Source organism: Gavialis gangeticus, unplaced genomic scaffold (genome assembly GCF_001723915.1).
Source record: "Gavialis gangeticus isolate Ggan-Ray unplaced genomic scaffold, GavGan_comp1, whole genome shotgun sequence".
Lineage (NCBI taxonomy): Eukaryota > Metazoa > Chordata > Crocodylia > Gavialidae > Gavialis > Gavialis gangeticus.
Window position 1 is genome coordinate 1,134,507 of NW_017729000.1, and position 17,095 is coordinate 1,151,601.

At 53.7% G+C, this 17,095-nt stretch overlaps 1 protein-coding gene across 1 annotated transcript; it reads left to right on the plus strand.

The window, feature by feature from the left end:
• Window positions 1-4,016: 4,016 nt before the first annotated feature.
• LOC109289834 (ovomucoid-like) lies at window positions 4,017-11,802 on the plus strand. The gene is made up of 10 exons (XM_019506065.1): window positions 4,017-4,084; window positions 4,959-4,978; window positions 6,772-6,908; window positions 7,513-7,561; window positions 8,492-8,628; window positions 9,227-9,275; window positions 9,627-9,760; window positions 10,203-10,263; window positions 11,084-11,193; window positions 11,614-11,802. Exons 1-10 carry the CDS (start codon window positions 4,030-4,032, stop codon window positions 11,657-11,659), a joined length of 798 nt encoding a protein of 265 aa, XP_019361610.1. The 5' UTR covers window positions 4,017-4,029; the 3' UTR covers window positions 11,660-11,802.
• Window positions 11,803-17,095: the final 5,293 nt, after the last annotated feature.

Here is a 17,095-nt window from a genome sequence, read left to right on the forward strand (position 1 = left end):
AGAGGAGAGACCGCCTCCTTCCCCGTCCTAACTTATATAGCCCCTGTGACCTCATTCACCTGGGCCAGCGGAGGTCAGCCCCAGTTGGCTGTCAGCCAACCAATCTGAAATGCATCACCTGTTACCGGGCAGATCCCAGCTCCCCAGGTAGAAACCCCTTACCCAGGTAAGTGATGCAAGTCACGTAGGCAGAGGGAGCAGGTTTCCCCCTCACTCAGGAATGCAGCCAGCTCCAGTTCCCTAAAGAGCCAGGCTGAGGGTGTGGTCCCCTGTGCGCTGGGCCCACCCTAATTGAATGGTCACAGCACAGAGATTTAAATCACAGTGTCACAGGGCAGAGATTTTTAGGGAGAAACGAAGGTGGCTTTCTGCCACAGAAGAGACGTGTGTTCCTTCGGGGGGGGACTGGATCAGGGTGGGGATCTACCCCGGTTCCCGCTGGGCACGTTACACACGTCACGCTCTCCTCCCGACAGGTGACTGCCGCGATGCCACTGAACCCGGCCCGACCCAAGCCCCGGAGGGTGCGTCCTCTGATGGCACCGCGTGCAACCGATGCCTTTTCTGCCACGCGGTCCTGAACATACCGAACCAACCCATTTTCCCTCTAGGATCGCACTGATTCATCAGCTTGCCAGCTACAAGCACTGCGATGTTGCCAGGAATTGTTTTCTTCCATTTAAAAATCCCCAGGGCCAAACTTTATGGTGAGGTGCCAGTCAGTGCCTCCCCGCTGACTTTCAGGGGAGTGTCACTTCTTTACATCAGCAATCGACTTAGCCCAGACTCTAGTGACGCATGAGAAGAGCTTGAACCCGATGGCTGAATTAGATTTTTCTCCCTTCTTGTCATAGGGGAAATAGCTATGGAGATCCGCAGGCTCCAGATGCTTTTCACCTCTGGGGCCAGACCCTCTCCAATAGTTTGAGTCAAATAATAGTCACTTTTTGGCCACCAGCGCATGATCTGGGTGGTCCATCTCTTCCTCGCTTGTCCTCCAGGGAAAGCAACAGGACTCCTAGCCTCAACCATTATGGAGAATGCTGAATCTATAGCTACTATGAAACTATGAAACTATGAACTATGAATCCTTACGGTCATGGACCCACACCAGAAAGACCCCCGCTTTGGTCCTTCCCCACCACTGGCAGACCCCATAGAAACCCTTGCTCATCCTGGGCCCTGAGGGCTGTCGATCTCTCCGTATTCCCTGGTACAATAAAGCAACAGCATTTCTTTCTCGTCTTCACGTCATGTCTTGTGAAACCTTTCGCCTAGTCCACACAGCGAGGGCACCGACGCTGCCCATGCATGTTGCGGGATGCTCTGTGCTTTTCGATGAGGGAGCTTCAAGATAGGAAGCGTCTTGCTGTCCTGCAGGTCAGCTACATATAGACTCATAAAAGACTTTGCCTGGAGGCAGGGATTAAATGCAGTGTGGGAAGGGAAGGGGCTGCTCTTGGGAGCTTCTAGGGACTTCTCAGCATCCCCCCAGGTTTCCAAAAGAGAAATCCCAGGGGCTGCGCAGGGATCTGGGAGCGCTGGCTCTGGCTGGTCCGCTCCTGCAGCAGCCGCGCTGGTTCCTCATCTCCATGCAGGGGTCCCGGGAAGAAGCAGGTTTGTCCTTGGGACTGGCCCTGAACTCCCCCCGGTGCGTGTAACTGTGGCTCCCCCCAGGAGGAGAGCTTTGCACACCTTTGGGTTCATCCCTCCTGAGCAATGGGACCCTGGAACGGCTTTTGGGAATGTCTGACTTCACCAATCCCCCTTTGTGGTGCCTGCTTCCTCACACCCATCCCATTACGTGTCTGGGGCGCTAAGACACCCCGGCCAGGATGAAAGCCCCATTGCACGGTGCCTTGAACATACCCCCCGCAGCAGTCGGACTGTCCCAAACAGCTTGCAGTCCTGACCGTGAGGATGGGAAGCAGCTGGACTTTGTGTCCCCCTCCTCTCATTACAAGGTGGGAGAGGAAGGGCAGCCTGCTCTACAAGGTCTGGTCTGCAGCACAGAGCTGATCCTCATGCGCCTGAAGCCCAGTCCTGCATCCCGATCCCAAGACTGTTCTTGCCCATCCGTCCCTTTCTCCAAGCAGGACAGACAGAAATAATATCGTAGCCTCCCCGGCCTCAGACAACGGGCACATGAGAGCTCTGCACTATCAGAGGAAACCGCCTCTCCCTCCAGGCAGGCCTCTCTTGAGATGTGGTACGTACCCCATCCCGGCAAGAGCACCGCAAACGAAGCCGGTTCGTTCGTCTCACCCACGGTCCCCTGTGCACACTGCTTTCAGCGTCTAAAACCAGAGCCAGAGGAATAATCATTCCCGCCCCTGTCTCCGGAGCCCCCCGGGAGGCACTGTCCTTTCTTCCAGCAAGCTCCAGGCTGCCCTTTGCATGGTCACAGCTCTTCCCTACCTGGGCCAACCCCTCTCTGCAGTTTCTGAGACACGCACACCATTATTCGAGCTAGTCTTGCATGGAGACTAGATTTCTCCTGATAGCCCAGCACGGCATCTCCTCCGTGCTCCCGGCCTCAAAGCATTGTCACACGCCGGGAACGAGACCGTGACAACCTCGCACTTGGCTGCCGTGTAATTTTCTAAATGATTTGTAGCTGACAGCTGCCTATTGTGCTTTCCCCTGGAGCGGTGCTCTGACACAGACCTTCCCTTCGTTTATGTAACGCAGTGGCAATTAACTCCCAACACGTCTCGTTGGAACCTGCTAACGTCAGTTGTTTTAATTGTGCTTGGCCTGACCCCGATGTCCCCCTGCCGAGGTTCAGGTGAAGGGGTCTGTGGGCTTTGGAAGGATTTCTCTTGACCCCAGACCCTCTACGTGGCTTTTCTAGGCCTGAGCTATGTCTTCTCTGCCTGTTCCTTTGCTCTGTGCCCTCTGAAGCAGGCGTTTTTCTCTGAGGATTAATCCTTCTAGCATCTCCCCGGGGATGATCCTTTGAAAGAGTTGCCTAATCTAGGAGTGTGCCTATCTGTCTAGTCCTGCAAATCCACAGTAAGGCAAGGTTACAGCTTAGGAAACCATCGCAAGACCAGCCGTGAGCAACGGAGGTATCGAAGCCTGTCGAAACGAGCTGGCGAAGGAAGGCGGGAGGACCTGGGGCCCGGAAGGAGGGGGATTTGCAGAGGCTGCGTAAGGACCGGAGGCATAACGCACCCTGTGCAACCGTGACCGATTTCGTGGCCGCGGTGACATGTTCCAGGTGAGTCGTGGGGGCAGCCGTGCCGTCATGCCAATATTCCCATTGTTTCGAACCCTTCACGGCACTTGACTCTGAGGTTTCTTGGCAGGACACGTTGACTCGCTTCATTGTACCTGCCGCTCGGGCCGTAAACAACCCCTCCCCGTTGAGAAAGCGCGGGTGATATTTTTGTAGATGGCGACAGCCTTTCCCTGGGTGCCTTTTCTAGGCCTTGCATCAGCTTGTCAAGAGTCCTTTGCTCCCGGCAGAGCCGCACCACGTGGCGTGGCCGGCCCAGGTGCGACAAGGCTCTGCCAAAGCCGGCCGTGCTGCGGCTGACTGCGCTGCGGGTGGTGTCAAAGACATCCTCAGCATGATATTGTGGGAAAATTGGACCTTAGGCTGATTCCCCCCCCCAGTCCCAGCCCTGCCTTCAGATCACTTTGTATATGGGGTCGGTTTACTCTACAGAGAAGAAAGGAGGCTCCACCTGTCCTTCACATGTCCGATGCTGTCTCCCCTTAAGTTCTGCCGTTGGGTCTTTACTTCAGAAATATGATTTGATGCCGCTAAACCCGTCTCAAGCCACTTACCAAATGTCCAGCCAAAATCAATTGCCTGGTAGACAAAGAGCATTAGCAGAAAGTCAAGGCCTCAATAAATATTACCAGGCTTATTGTACTGGTGACAGATTTGGAGGGCTGTTTCCATACCGACTGGACACCTGCATGCGTGCGTGTCCATATATATTCATGATCTGCCTCCATAGAGATCACCCCCGAGCTGAGTGCGGCAGACCGCATGCAGGCTACGCAGCCACCGGCACCATGAAGACAGCCCGGGTTTTTGTGCTCGTCTTCCTAGCATTTGGCTGCTTCTCAGGTGAGTTATTCTTGCCCGTATCTGAGTCAGAGTCCTGGTCAGCTTAAAAACATTCAGGCTGGAGAAGAGCCCCATTGTATGAAGGGCGGCGTTCACCCAGCAAAGACTGGACATGCCGAACCGCGGTCCATGCACCTCCTCTTCTAGCACCTCGCATTTTGTGACCATGCGTGATTCTGCACCCAGCACTATTTGCGGGCACAATACAGAGCATGGGTGTCCAGGTACCTAGCAAGAGAGCACAGCCAGATGTGCTGACACCCACTATTGATCCCTGCACATCTGGCAGGCCCAGAATTGAACCTTGCGGAGAGCATGGTAAATTCCCTGTAATATTCTCACTGGCTGAGATGCAGCTGCCGGGAAAGGGCCGGGCAATTCCAGAGGTCGACGGTCATCTTCAATATTGAAGCAAGAAGTGCAAAAGTGCTGCTTTTTAAAAGTGCACCCTGTTGGATATGCGTGTTGTATGCCATGCTTGCTGCATAGGCTTATTTATACTACCCATCATTCACCTGTGTAGAGGGGGCACCTTTTCTGCGATAGACTGTAGCTATTTTTTGTGCCATGAAAAGGTATGAAAGCAAAAAGGGAAGGAAAACGAATTGGTTTCTTGATTAATAAATTCCCAGCCCACAAAACAAAGCAGTAAAATAAAAGAGCTCCATTCCATTATGTTAAATAATAAGAAAACCTTCTCATTGATCAGCACGGGACCACACTCTAACCAGGGTTTGTTGAGACCAAGATGCTATTCACTGACAACCACTGGATTTGAAATTGCCTGTAATAACTCAGCACTTGAGCTTCTAACTTCTATGTCTGGCAGTGACACTGGAGTAGTTCACGTGTCCTATCTGTGATTTTTTTCCAGATGTTGCCTCTGGGGTTGAGGTGAGTAGCTGATCTACATTTCCTTTTACTTCCTCCAGATGTCTAGCCTGGTATAAATAGTTGCTAACCACATTGCCAAAGGGGTGATACATGTTGAAACCCCGATCTTCTACTTACTATATAGTATCATTTTCATCTGAGAATTTCACCAAATATGTCTCTGTTATTCTACTATTAATTGTGCAGCTGTGCCACATTTCAGTTAAACAGCAGGAAGAATTGCATTTCATAACTAGCATCATTGATTGGGGTACAGTTTATATGATCAACTCTAAAACTGGTGAGAGTAGTTTAGTGCATTGAGAAACAAACCTGCCTCAGTTACAGATGTGCAAAAGAATAAAAACCTGCACTTCATCCACACATCAATACGCACTGAGACTGATGTTGTTTGATCCTCACACACTCTGCATAAGACACTGGGATGCCACTCCATCGCAGAGGCCAGGAAGAAAAATACCAATAACCAATTGTGCCATGAGTGTAAAGACTCCTGTTGGCATCCCTAGGAGATAATTTTGGCAGTGCATGTATAGTCTTAATTCTAGGTTTACACTGATGGTTTGAATTGACCTTCAGGTTGCCACTCATCCCATGCACCGGTGCAGGCGGGGGTGATGGGCTGGGCAGCAGCTCTGCAGAAAAGGACCTGGGGGGACAGGGAACGAGGAGCTGAACAGGAGCCAGCAGTGTGCCCTCAGTGCCAAGAAGGCTACTGGCATCCTGGGCTGCATGGGTAGGAGCGGTGCCAGCAGATGAAGGGCAGCGATTCCTCCCCTCTATTCAGCACTGGGGAGGCCACATCTGGAGTCCGGTGTCCAGCTGTGGGCCCCCATGACAGAAAGGATGGGGACACTTTGGGGAGAGTGCAGTGGAAGGCAATGACAATGGTTGTGGGGCTGGGGGACAGGACTGGTGAGGAGAGGCTGAGGGACCTGGGCTGATTGAGTCTGCAGAAGAGAAGACCGAGGGGGATTGAACAGCAGCCTTCACCTCCGTGCAGGGGGGCTGCAAAGGGGATGGAGCTGGGCTGGTCTCAGTGGGGGCAGATGGCAGGACAAGGAGTGATGGGCTCCAGCTGCAGCAAGGGAAGTTGAGGTTGGATATTAGGAAAATGTTTTTCACGAGGAGGGTGGTGAAGCACTGGACCAGGCTACCCAGAGAGGTGGTGCAGTCCCCATCCTTGGAGGTGTTGAAGACCCGGGTAGACAAAGCCTTGGCTGGGATGATGTAGTTGGGGCTGGTCCTGCTTGGAGCAGGGGCTGGAGTAGATGTGACCTCCTGGGATCCCTTCGACCCTCATTTCTTCTGATTTGATAAGATGCATGCTCACAGCCGCATCATCTGCAGTCAGCTCCTAAGCTTGACTCTTGGTAGCAACCCAGCTGAGACCCTGACCCACTACCAAGCCCCCGGATCTGGGGATGAGCCTCCTCCTCACCCACCTCTGTCTGCATGGGTGTCTCACGTGGAATTGCAAAGCTCAGTGACTTATTCTTTGTCCCAGTTGTGCTTTCCTCCCACCCATGGGAGAGACAAAACCACAGTCAAACTGACTCAGCCCATTCAAGGTAGAGGAATTCAGGAGAGTTTAGGGACTCTCTAACTAGGATGGAGGCTTGGAAGTGCCAAGCAGGGAGGACACAGGGTTGTCTTTCACATAGCAAGTCCTCCCCACTTCTCCTGTGGTAGGGCGTGCACAGCCTGGAGCACCGAGCGGGCCGGTCACACTTAGGCTCCCTGTCATATCAAAAGCGCTGCTCCGCCGCTACTCCTTCATGTTGCCTTCGCAGCTCGACTGCAGCGAGTACTCCAAAGTGACCACCCCCGAGGGCAAAGAGGTGATAGCCTGCCCCAAGATCTACAGCCCGGTGTGCGGCACGGACAACAAAACCTACTCCAACGAGTGCACGCTGTGCGCCCACAACCTGTGAGTCCCGGGGGCAGAGCATTGTCATTAAGTGCGAGGAGCGCTCCGGACAGGCCCCTTCATCCCTTCCAGCGCTGCTTCATAGCCCCATTGCTGGAGGCCTCTGAACCCCCTGGTGCCCCTCTCCTCCGCCCTGATGTCCCTCTCCCACCTCTTGCCTTTGCTCACGTGGGCAATCCTGGAAGCCTCCCATGCATAAGATGCGAGTGTGGTTCATGTCCCCAACACTGACAGCATAAGGGGGTGAGTCTCTTGCTAAGGGGTTCCCTGCATTATGTGGCTACTGCCTTCACGGCTGTGTTGGCTTGGCTATGGAAGGGGCAACTCCTCGTGGAGAAGTGGCACATGGTGGCAGAAAAATGCTTCCCATTGTGCATTTATTCCACCCTCCAGTCTCCCCCGCAGCAGAGGCTGAGCCAGGCAAATATTTTCAATGCTGCTGCATTGCAAGGGAGCAAGGGGAGGCTTTTGCTGGGGTGGGGGGATGTGATCTTCTCACACCCTACGGCAACACACTTGTGTCCCCAAATCTCTACAATTGCCGAAGACTGTAACGTCTCTCTCTCTCTCTCTCTCTTTCTGTCTTTCTCTCCATCTCCACCAGACAGCATGGGACTTACGTTAAAATAAAACACAATGGAGAATGCAGAAAGGTAATTATCCTGTCTAGAGAGATCGCTTGCAAAATCAGGGCTTGGTGGAAGTCCCTTGGCCATTATTGCTGGCTTCAGCTCAGGGCAGCCCGGGCATTGTAGAAATGGGTTCGGGGCGTGCACAGACCACCCGCTCCCCTTCTGCCCTGATGTGAATGGGATGCTAACCCGCCCCGTGTGGACGTCATCCATGAAATGTGCAAGAGAGAAGAGGAGCGAGGCACGAGCTACGTAGCCGAAGTGTCTCTTGCTGTGCAGTCCTGGGAAGGGGCCGCTCCGCCGGCCTCTGTGGACGCTGGCGTTTTGGAGACCCTGTAACTGGATCACAAGCTTGGCAACTGGGTATGCAGAAGATCCCAGCCCCGCTGCTGTCCACAAACACATGTGCACTTTGCTGAATCCCAGCAGGCAACCCAAGGGTGTAGCCCACAGCTTCGTGTGCTCGTTTATTTGCCCAATGCTGTCCCAAAGACACAGTTTGGCGTGTCCGGAAGCTAGCCCACCCCAGTATTGCATCTCCCAACAGTAACGTGTGGGGATGCGGCTACTCCACTTCCATACAGTCATAACGACAGTTTTTCATTCATTTAAACCATGTGTGATATGCAGAGCAACAACTGCACACCGCACTGGAGAAATACCGAGGGGAGACAGATTTGCAGCTGGTGTCTGTGTCTTCCCCCGCCACCGATACCGCAATAACGACTGACGCCCTCTGAACAGCCGGTCCAAGGGTTTCCTATACTGCACCCTCTGGATCATGGTCTGCTAGCCTATTTCCATGCACTGAAATATATGGGTTAGCCCCTTAATTGTCCAGAGCTTACAGAGGAAACGAAAGCTCATTATTTTTTGTGCAGATCCCAAATGTAATACTTGATTTGATGCAAAGGCTGCAGTTCCCTCCTTCATGTTGCTGTTCCTTCGCAGCTCGACTGCAGCGAGTACTCCAAAGTGACCACCCCCGAGGGCAAAGAGGTGATAGCCTGCCTGAAGATCTACAGCCCGGTGTGCGGCACGGACAACAAAACCTACTCCAACGAGTGCACGCTGTGCGCCCACAACCTGTGAGTCCCGGGGGCAGAGCATTGTCATTAAGTGCGAGGAGCGCTCCGGACAGGCCCCTTCATCCCTTCCAGCGCTGCTTCATAGCCCCATTGCTGGAGGCCTCTGAACCCCCTGGTGCCCCTCTCCTCCGCCCTGATGTCCCTCTCCCACCTCTTGCCTTTGCTCACGTGGGCAATCCTGGAAGCCTCCCATGCATAAGATGCGAGTGTGGTTCATGTCCCCAACACTGACAGCATAAGGGGGTGAGTCTCTTGCTAAGGGGTTCCCTGCATTATGTGGCTACTGCCTTCACGGCTGTGTTGGCCTGGCTATGGAAGGGGCAACTCCTCGTGGAGAAGTGGCACATGGTGGCAGAAAAATGCTTCCCATTGTGCATTTATTCCACCCTCCAGTCTCCCCCGCAGCAGAGGCTGAGCCAGGCAAATATTTTCAATGCTGCTGCATTGCAAGGGAGCAAGGGGAGGCTTTTGCTGGGGTGGAGGGACGTGGTCTTCTCACACCCTACGGCCGACATATCTCTACAAGCGCCCGAGACTGGATTCTGTAACATCCATGTCTCCCACCCGCCCTTTCTGCCTTTCTCTCTACCTCCTCCAGAGAGCATGGGACTGACATCGGCATCCAGCACAAAGGAGAATGCGGAAAGGTAATTATCCTGTCTAGAGCAAAATCAGGGCCTGGTGGAAGTCCCTCGGCCGCTATTGTCGGACGCCAGCCAGCTTCAGCTCGGGGCAGCCCGGGCGTTGTAGAAATGGGTTCGGGGCATGCACAGACCACCCGCTGCCCACAAGACAGTGCATCCCTCCTCTTCTAGCAGAAAGAACCGGATGACGCTACTGCAGAAATAAGTGGCCTTGTCTGCAAAGGAAGAATAGTTTTAAATATGGTGCCCTATGGCAGAAACTACAAAGTCTCCAGGGCTTGAGCTGGGGTGGGCTGGAGTTGGGGCACTGCTGCGTATCATGAAGGTGGCTATTGCTCCATTTTACTCTTACAGCTCGTCTGTAGTAAATACGCAAAGGTATCCATGCGCGGCGTCCAAAGCCTGGCCTGTACACTGATCTACAAACCAGTCTGTGGCTCCGACAACGTCACTTATGCCAGCGAATGTGTGCTGTGCGCCTACAATTTGTAAGTACCGAACATAGAGGTTTCTTCCTCAGTCATTACCAATAGCCAGCGTCCGCAGTAACAGCTTTTAGCAATAGTAGCATATCTCCCTCAACCTTTCCTTGGACGTTTCAGCTCCTGAACCCTTTCTTTGCCCCTCTACACTATCCCGCGTTTCTTCTCATGGCTCTTGCTTTTGCTCAGAGCCAGAGGTGGGCGCAGCACTGGGTGACTGGAGAGTAAGCAAAGAAAAGTTCGGGCCTGAGTGCTATCGCCCACGGGCCACTGTAGGAAGACAACACGGCCACCAGCTAGTAGGGTTTTACTAGTCAGTGAGGTTGATGCTGCCTGGCTGGAGAAAATAAACCATCTCGGGCACAGGTCTCCCACGTCTCCTTTGTTAGACAGCAGTTCAGTGCATGCTCTCGGCTGGACCTCCTGACTCCAGTTTTGCCTTTTCCAGGGAACGTGGAGCCAACATCACCCTGCAGCACCAGGGATCATGTAAGAAGAAACCAGAACGGGTAGGTGTGGAGGGATGCGTGGTCCTTATCCCACTGATGGCTGCGGGAAGAGTCCCAGGGACTCAACAGGCTAGAACTTTTCAGCTGAGAAAAAAGACAGCTGAGGGGGCATATGATAGAGGGCAATAAAATAATGACGTGGAAAAAAGGATATTGGGACTTACTGGGTGCATGTGCATGAGACGCATACTGTGCAATAGCTTAATAATGCTGTGCAGTAGCGTGCTGGGCAAGACCCGTGCTAGTATGCTATAGCACAGTAGTACTAGGGTACTGTGCAGTTAGCGTCTGTAAAAACCCGTGCACCAGTGCTACTGCGTAGTAGTGCCAGTTACTGCACATTAATTTAGTACTTGGTTATACAAATGGTAAACTTAATGCGCAGTAACTATGGTGCGTTAATGAAAGTGCATTCGTGCCCGTTACGTATCATCACTCAGATCCCTAGAGCGAGGGGATCTGCAAGGAGATTATTAGGAAGCAGGTTTACAGCTAACAAAGGAAGCAAGACTCCTGTAGATATCAGCACGTTCACCTTGGAGCTGGGACTTTCCCAGGGCAAGCAGAGACATGCCAGTGGCCCCATGTGCAGGGGGAACGACCACCTTCCTCCGGCTCTTCGCACACGGGGCGCTTGGCTTGCATCGCCCAGGGCTCCCGGGTGCACGCTTAGCTGAACTCCCCTGGGGCAAAGCTTGGCAGATATTCATTCTCGGCAGCAAAGCAGATGATCATCCTTGCTCCTGCGCTTGTGGCAAAGGGTCTGGCCCCATTTGCCATTTGCCCCTTTTACAATGGGACCGCCCAATTCATTTTGCAGATTGAGTGCAGCGACTCCGTGGGGCCGGTCTGCACCATGGAGTACATGCCCATCTGTGGTTCTGATGGCAAAACATACGGCAACAAGTGCACCTTTTGTACTGCAGTCGCGTACGTATGGGAATACATCGTGTCTCCATCTGCTTGCCATGGGACGAGTGCCTGTCCTCGTCACCGGCCACTTCCCTTCCCCTGCTCTCCTGGGGATGGCGCGCAGGAGAGGATGCCCCGAGCCATGCCGGGAATCATGGTGTTTTTCCTTTAATTGAAACCTATAAAGTAGATTCAGACCTAGGAACGGACTGTTCCCCACCTACACCACGGAGAATTTAGCACAGGGTCTTCTGACAGCATGAAAGACTTCATATTTCTTCGGGACAGCTTGTGCTTGCAGAAGGAGTTTCCTCTTTGTCCCATGTTAGTAATGAAGGGACACAGTAGGGCTCCAGGGCCAGGTCCCCCTGTGCCAACCCCTGTGCGGCGACCCCCGCACTCGGTCGCTAACCTGTTTCTTCCTCCCTTTTCCCGCAGGCAAAGCAAGAAGACTCTCACCTTTGCCCACTATGGAATATGCTGACCCTTTCCCGCCGCGGCGTCCTGACAGAGCCCCGCAGGACTTCCCACGCGCGGGCAGAGGTTGCCCGGAGGCCTGGCCCTAGCTCACGTGCGCTCGCTCGGCGCTCCTCGCTTCCTGCATCAATAAACAAGCTCAGCAGCATCGCTCGGCCTCGTGTCCGTGCCGTGCCCTCTGCAGCTGTCCTCACGTTGGGCGAGGGGTGATGCCAGCGCCTGCGTTTCGTGTCCGTTCGCGGCGGGGGGAAGCACCGAGCTCCTGGGACGGTCACGGGGTTGGGGGGCAAAAGGAAAACAGGGACCTTTGGCTCCATCCCAGCAGGGACGTTTGCCCTCCTGAGAGTTCACCCGCGGTGCAGGTTGGAGGTGGGTCTGGGATGTTGCTCGGCCTTTTCTCTTAGCAGCCTGCAGCGACTCATAGGGAGTCATTCTTTGCCCTCCGTCCTTGTTTCTACTCGCAGCCCCCGAATAAATGAAAGCGGCACACTCGTGCACAGCCCCGGCATATGCCGGAGCAGCTTGATTTAGGAGCAATGCCCAGATGCATCCCTCCTCCTCTGCACCTGTCTGACGTGGTGAGGCTACTGCCTGGGGTGATGGAGTTGGGGCTGGTCCCGCTTGGTCCTCCTCAGGTCCCTTCCAGCCCTCAGTTTTGATGATTTTACTTCTGGATAGGGCTACGAGCTCATTTAGTGCGGGGATCCGTGCTCAGTCAGGGCCTGCTTGGCATTTGCCTCTCCTGGGTGTCAGACACGCAGGGTTTTTTTCTCATGGCAAACAAAGAAGATGCATGATGCTCCATCCAAAAAAGTGCAGTCTCCCCCATGCACTCCCCCGGTCTCTGAAAAACAAGCCCAGGTGAATCATTGCTCTAGACGCTGACTGCAGAGGAGTCGATCCGATGGTAAAGGGATAACTCTTCCCTTTCTATCCACCCCCTTTCCAGCACACCCCTCAACAGGGTGAAAGCCGGTGACTCTCAGCCGGGGTCCTGGTGTGCAAACACCTGCCTGTGATTCACAAGACAAGCCCAGTGATTTCAAACAGCGATCCAGGGGGTCACAACCCATCCGACCTGAGCACTTTGCAACAGCGGAATTGCTCTGGTATTTTCCGTCATCGAGAAACAAGTCAAAACAAAGAGCTGGCATTCTCCAATGGGGTCTGCCAAGGTTGAGAAGTGCTGATATAGGATATCCTATAGCTTTATTGACAAGCGATAAGGGGCCACTCACATATTTAAGGACCACGGGATTTCTTTGAGACCACAGCTCATCTCTGCCCCACTTACCTTTACAGAGAGCGAGCTAATTACTTGGGCTGGGTGTGCAGACCCACTTGCTGCGCGTGGGGAGGTGCGTGCCAGGCCTGAAAGGCATTGCCGGGATCAAAGAACAGGACGGTGAAAACCCCACGCTTTATTCTTTCGTGGCTGGAGTGAGCTCGACAGGAGGGTTTGCACCTGGCAGCCCCCTCCTGCGCGCCGTCCCCGGAGCGTTGTTTCCATGCCTGCTTCCTCGTTGCACCTTTGCCCTCGCTGCAACCCGCGCTCGGCGGCTCTTGGCAGATCGTGCTGCCTTGATGCGTGGTGACTGTTACGTGGCCCGCACGTCATCCCTCCCTGCGGAAAAGGCTTCATGCGGCGTTTTCTGTGAACACTGACAGGATTTCACTCGATCCCAACTCCCCGCACCGGCTTCGATAGTCAGTGCTGTACCTAGACTCCCGGCAGCCCCAGGCGAACTTTTAGTATTGGCCCCCCCTTCGCCAGAGATAATGATAATAATAATTGGCCAACAGGGAAAAATGGCCCCCTTTCTGTTCACGCCCTGGACAGCCGCCCGGTTCTCCCATGCATGTGTCCGGCCGTGTTTATAGGTTATGGCCCCCAGCCCACGTTGTCCTGGGCCCCCTCCATGCAACAGAGCTGCACAAAAGGCCTCTCTCCTGTCACTTTGGACGCAGCATCACCCCAGCCAGCCTTCGGTAGCAACTTGTGCATTCCCACGCTGTCAAAGACGAGCGGGGACCCTCCAGTGTTGCAGAGCTGAGATGGCAGAGAAGGTGTGAAACCCCAGTGCCTAACCCTAACCCTAACCCTAACCCATCCCCCTGCCTGCAGGATACCACGTCACGCGCATCTGGCCGCAGGTCGTGATCGTCAGGGTGCAAGTCCCACCAAGGGGATCCAGCCCCTACCGCCTGCTCTTCTATTGGGAACATGACTGCGCCATCCCACACCGCGCCCCACACTGCATGGCCCACGGGGCTCAGGTGGCACGACACATGCCAACACGCGTGCCAGTACCAGCGGTGTATGTGCAGGGATAAATCACCTCTCCATTTTGATTAAGGTGAATGCTCTGCTCCTCTGGCACAGATGCAGGTTACGTTCCTTGGCTTTGCATTTGCCTGCTGCCTGCCTCACTGTGCCTCGAGGAACGGTGGATTTCCAGCTTTGCTGTCCCACGAACAACCAAGTGCTGGGCAGTTTTGGCAGGAGAAGCCAGCACACCAGGACGTGTTTCCACTGAGCTACAAAAGCAGAGGTCACATTTTTGGGGTCGTAACTGGGTTCCCCCCACGCCCTGCAGTAGTGTTCGGCTGTTTCACCAACACAGGATTCAGCCCCGAGTCTCACTGCAGCCGGACAAATATTTCTTCAAAACAGCTGGAATTGGCCTTTTGCTGCTCTTTTGATATTTGTACTGAAAGGGAGGTGCTACTGAGAGTCTGTAGGACTGGATAGTCTTTGTCTCTGGAGCCAGGAGCTGCCTGGTCCCTCTCAGACCGATGCTCACATGCAGGGCGTGTTATCAGACAAGGAGCAATGGGCTCAAGCTGCGGCAGGGGAAGTTGAGGTTGGATATTAGGAAAAACTTTCTCTCTGGGAGGGTGGAGAAGCACTGGAGCAGGTGACCCAGGGAGGTGGTGCACTCTCCATCCTTGGAGGTGTTTAAGGCCTGGCTGGACAAAGCCTTGTCTGGGATGATGGAGTTGGGGCTGGTCCTGCTCGGAGCAGGGGTTGGACTGGACGTGACCCCCTGAGCTCCCTCCCAACCCTCAGTTTCTATGACTCTCTGATCTCTGACTCTTTCCTTTGACTCCTACCTTCCTGGAGCAGTGGTTGGGATCTCATCTTGTAATACCTTGAAGAATGCCGAATCCTTGCCGGCGCCAATGGTATAGCTCTGCCATCAGCTCCTCTTGTTCCCTGGGGCCTCCTGATCGCTGAAGATGCTCCTGGTCAATGAAACGCCGTTGGCAGCCATTCTCTGCTTGATTTCAAAGCAGCATGCCCTGTGACATCTCCCTTGTGCTGCAAAGGCACAGTGGATTTCCAGCTTTGCTTTCCCATGAGCAGCACTTCCAGGGAGGAAGCATCTTGCCCCTGTGAAGGGTCAAACACACAGAGCACAGGATCTGAGTCTACAAGGAATCAAACTCTTCCTTCAAAGGAACTATCCTGAGACATCTCCATAGCATCCCTCTTTCTGCAAGAGAGAAAGCAAGGGGATGGGAGGGTGCTCAGGCTGCTTCACTCCCACAGCAGCACTGCCAATGCAGGCTGGCATACCCCTCCAGCTGTGCCAGGCAGAGGCACTTTGGGCTGGGCCATTCACATCCCTCTGGGCACATAGTTGGTTTCTGTCTACCTTTGCACCCCTAAATGTTCACCTCTCTTGAGAAACAGGGCAGGAGGCTGAGGGTCACCCCCTGGCCTGAAGCCTGCTTCCACCAGTCCCACCCAGGGGCATTTCTCAGGTGACCACTTCTGCCCCCCGAAACCCCAGCTGCACTGCAGTTCCTATAGCAGCTTGCAAGGGTGGGCCCCCTGCCCCTGCCTGCGTGTGTGCGCAGCTCCGGCCGTGGGGTATTTAAGGGATGCAAATGCGGCAGAGTCAGCCCCGCTGGGTCAGCAGCTGTTCTGCGCTCCTCACTCAGGCACTTCGCTGTCGCAGGGTGCAGGGGACTCTGGAAATCCTGATGGATCCAGGGGAAGGCTCAGGGTCCTGCGCTTCCTTTGCTGCTCCTTACAGGTACTGAAGTGTGAGCAGTGCTGCGTGCTATCGGCACGGCTCCAGTGCCAGACAGCTCGTCGTAAGCAGCAGGAGAAAGTGCGGGGTTGTTTAAGGGGTCTCCAGGAGAAGAGAAAAATGGGGCCAAATTCTGCTGTTTGATCCTGCAACCAGTGGAGTTACCCAGGCAGCACCTGGCTGGGGGCATTTCCTAGCCCTCTACCTGAGCGAGACCCCCCCTTGGGCTTCAAAGGACTCCTGTAGAGAAGGCTCTTTGGGTAAATCTGATATCTTTTATTAGAGCAGCTCAAATAGTCGGAAAAATTCTTCTTTGCAATGACTCCAGTGCTATTTCACAAGCAAATCTGCTTCAGCAATAATAATAATAATAAAAAAATCCCCCTTGCTTTGTACTGAAATAGCTCCAGGGCCAATTCATGCAGGGAGCATGCTGTCTGTCCCTAGGGGCATTTTGTGCCAGGCTTATCACTCGGGTGTCTCTGCACTGGGGCACTGCAGCCAGACTCTCAAGTAATGCTAAGTGGGTGATTTGTAGCACCGGAGGACACTGAGCCAATTTGTGCCAGTTGGGGATCTGGCCCCTGGCTCCCATTCAATCGTCTCACGGATCCCAGACACCACTGTAGGTGATTTCATCTCTGGTTACAGCACGTTGCAAAACTGGGAAGAGGAAGAGAAAGCCCAAAGGCAGCAGAGTGCGGTGATTCAACATGCTCTGGAGTTGCGGTACAAATCCCCACAGGAACTGGAGCTTCTGGCTCAATACCTGATTTGTTAAAACTTTGCAACACAGTGCAACTCTTGTTGGGCAAACACTAGGAGCTGAAACAACAGGAAGGAAATGCTCCTTGTTGCACTGAGCGGCACGGAGCACATTGTACTGTTTGCTGCACTGTGGTCTCTTGTTGTCCAGGGGCGCTTGTACACATGGCGCTTGGGCCAGGGCACTTGTACACGTGACGATGGAAGTACAGTATGGGAATCCTGCAGGTGGGGGAGGCCCTGCAATACAATCATTTCAGACCCTTTATTTCTAACTCACCCCCTCAAACCAAAAAAAACCCCCTCAAAAGCATACGATATCTTTCAGGAGTGGTGAGGTTTTTGCAGACTGATGTTTTGAAGCAGAAATGATTCTGTTTTCCAGAAGCAAAGGAAAGGGTGGCTTGTTTTCTTATGGGATGAAGAAAACTTTCTTTTTTACCTCCCAAGAACTCACAATGATGGACTAGGTTGCTGTGAAATGTCCAGAATTTCTATTCTGCGCCCAGCATCGAGCCTGTCAGTCCCCAGTGATATTTTGTATAGAAGTCTACATGCATCTGACTGGAGAGGGTTAAAATTGAGCGAAGCAAATAAACAGATAGGGGCCAGGGTAATGCTGAGACTAGGGGGTCAGT

Excerpts from the sequence above, each read along its gene's own strand:
- LOC109289834 (XM_019506065.1), top strand. The coding sequence starts at position 4,030 with ATGAAGACAGCCCGGGTTTTTGTGCTCGTCTTCCTAGCATTTGGCTGC. Across the intron at positions 6,909-7,512 it reads ACGCTGTGCGCCCACAACCT|ACAGCATGGGACTTACGTTA; the intron begins GTGAGTCCCGGG and ends CATCTCCACCAG. Across the intron at positions 7,562-8,491 it reads ACAATGGAGAATGCAGAAAG|CTCGACTGCAGCGAGTACTC; the intron begins GTAATTATCCTG and ends GTTCCTTCGCAG.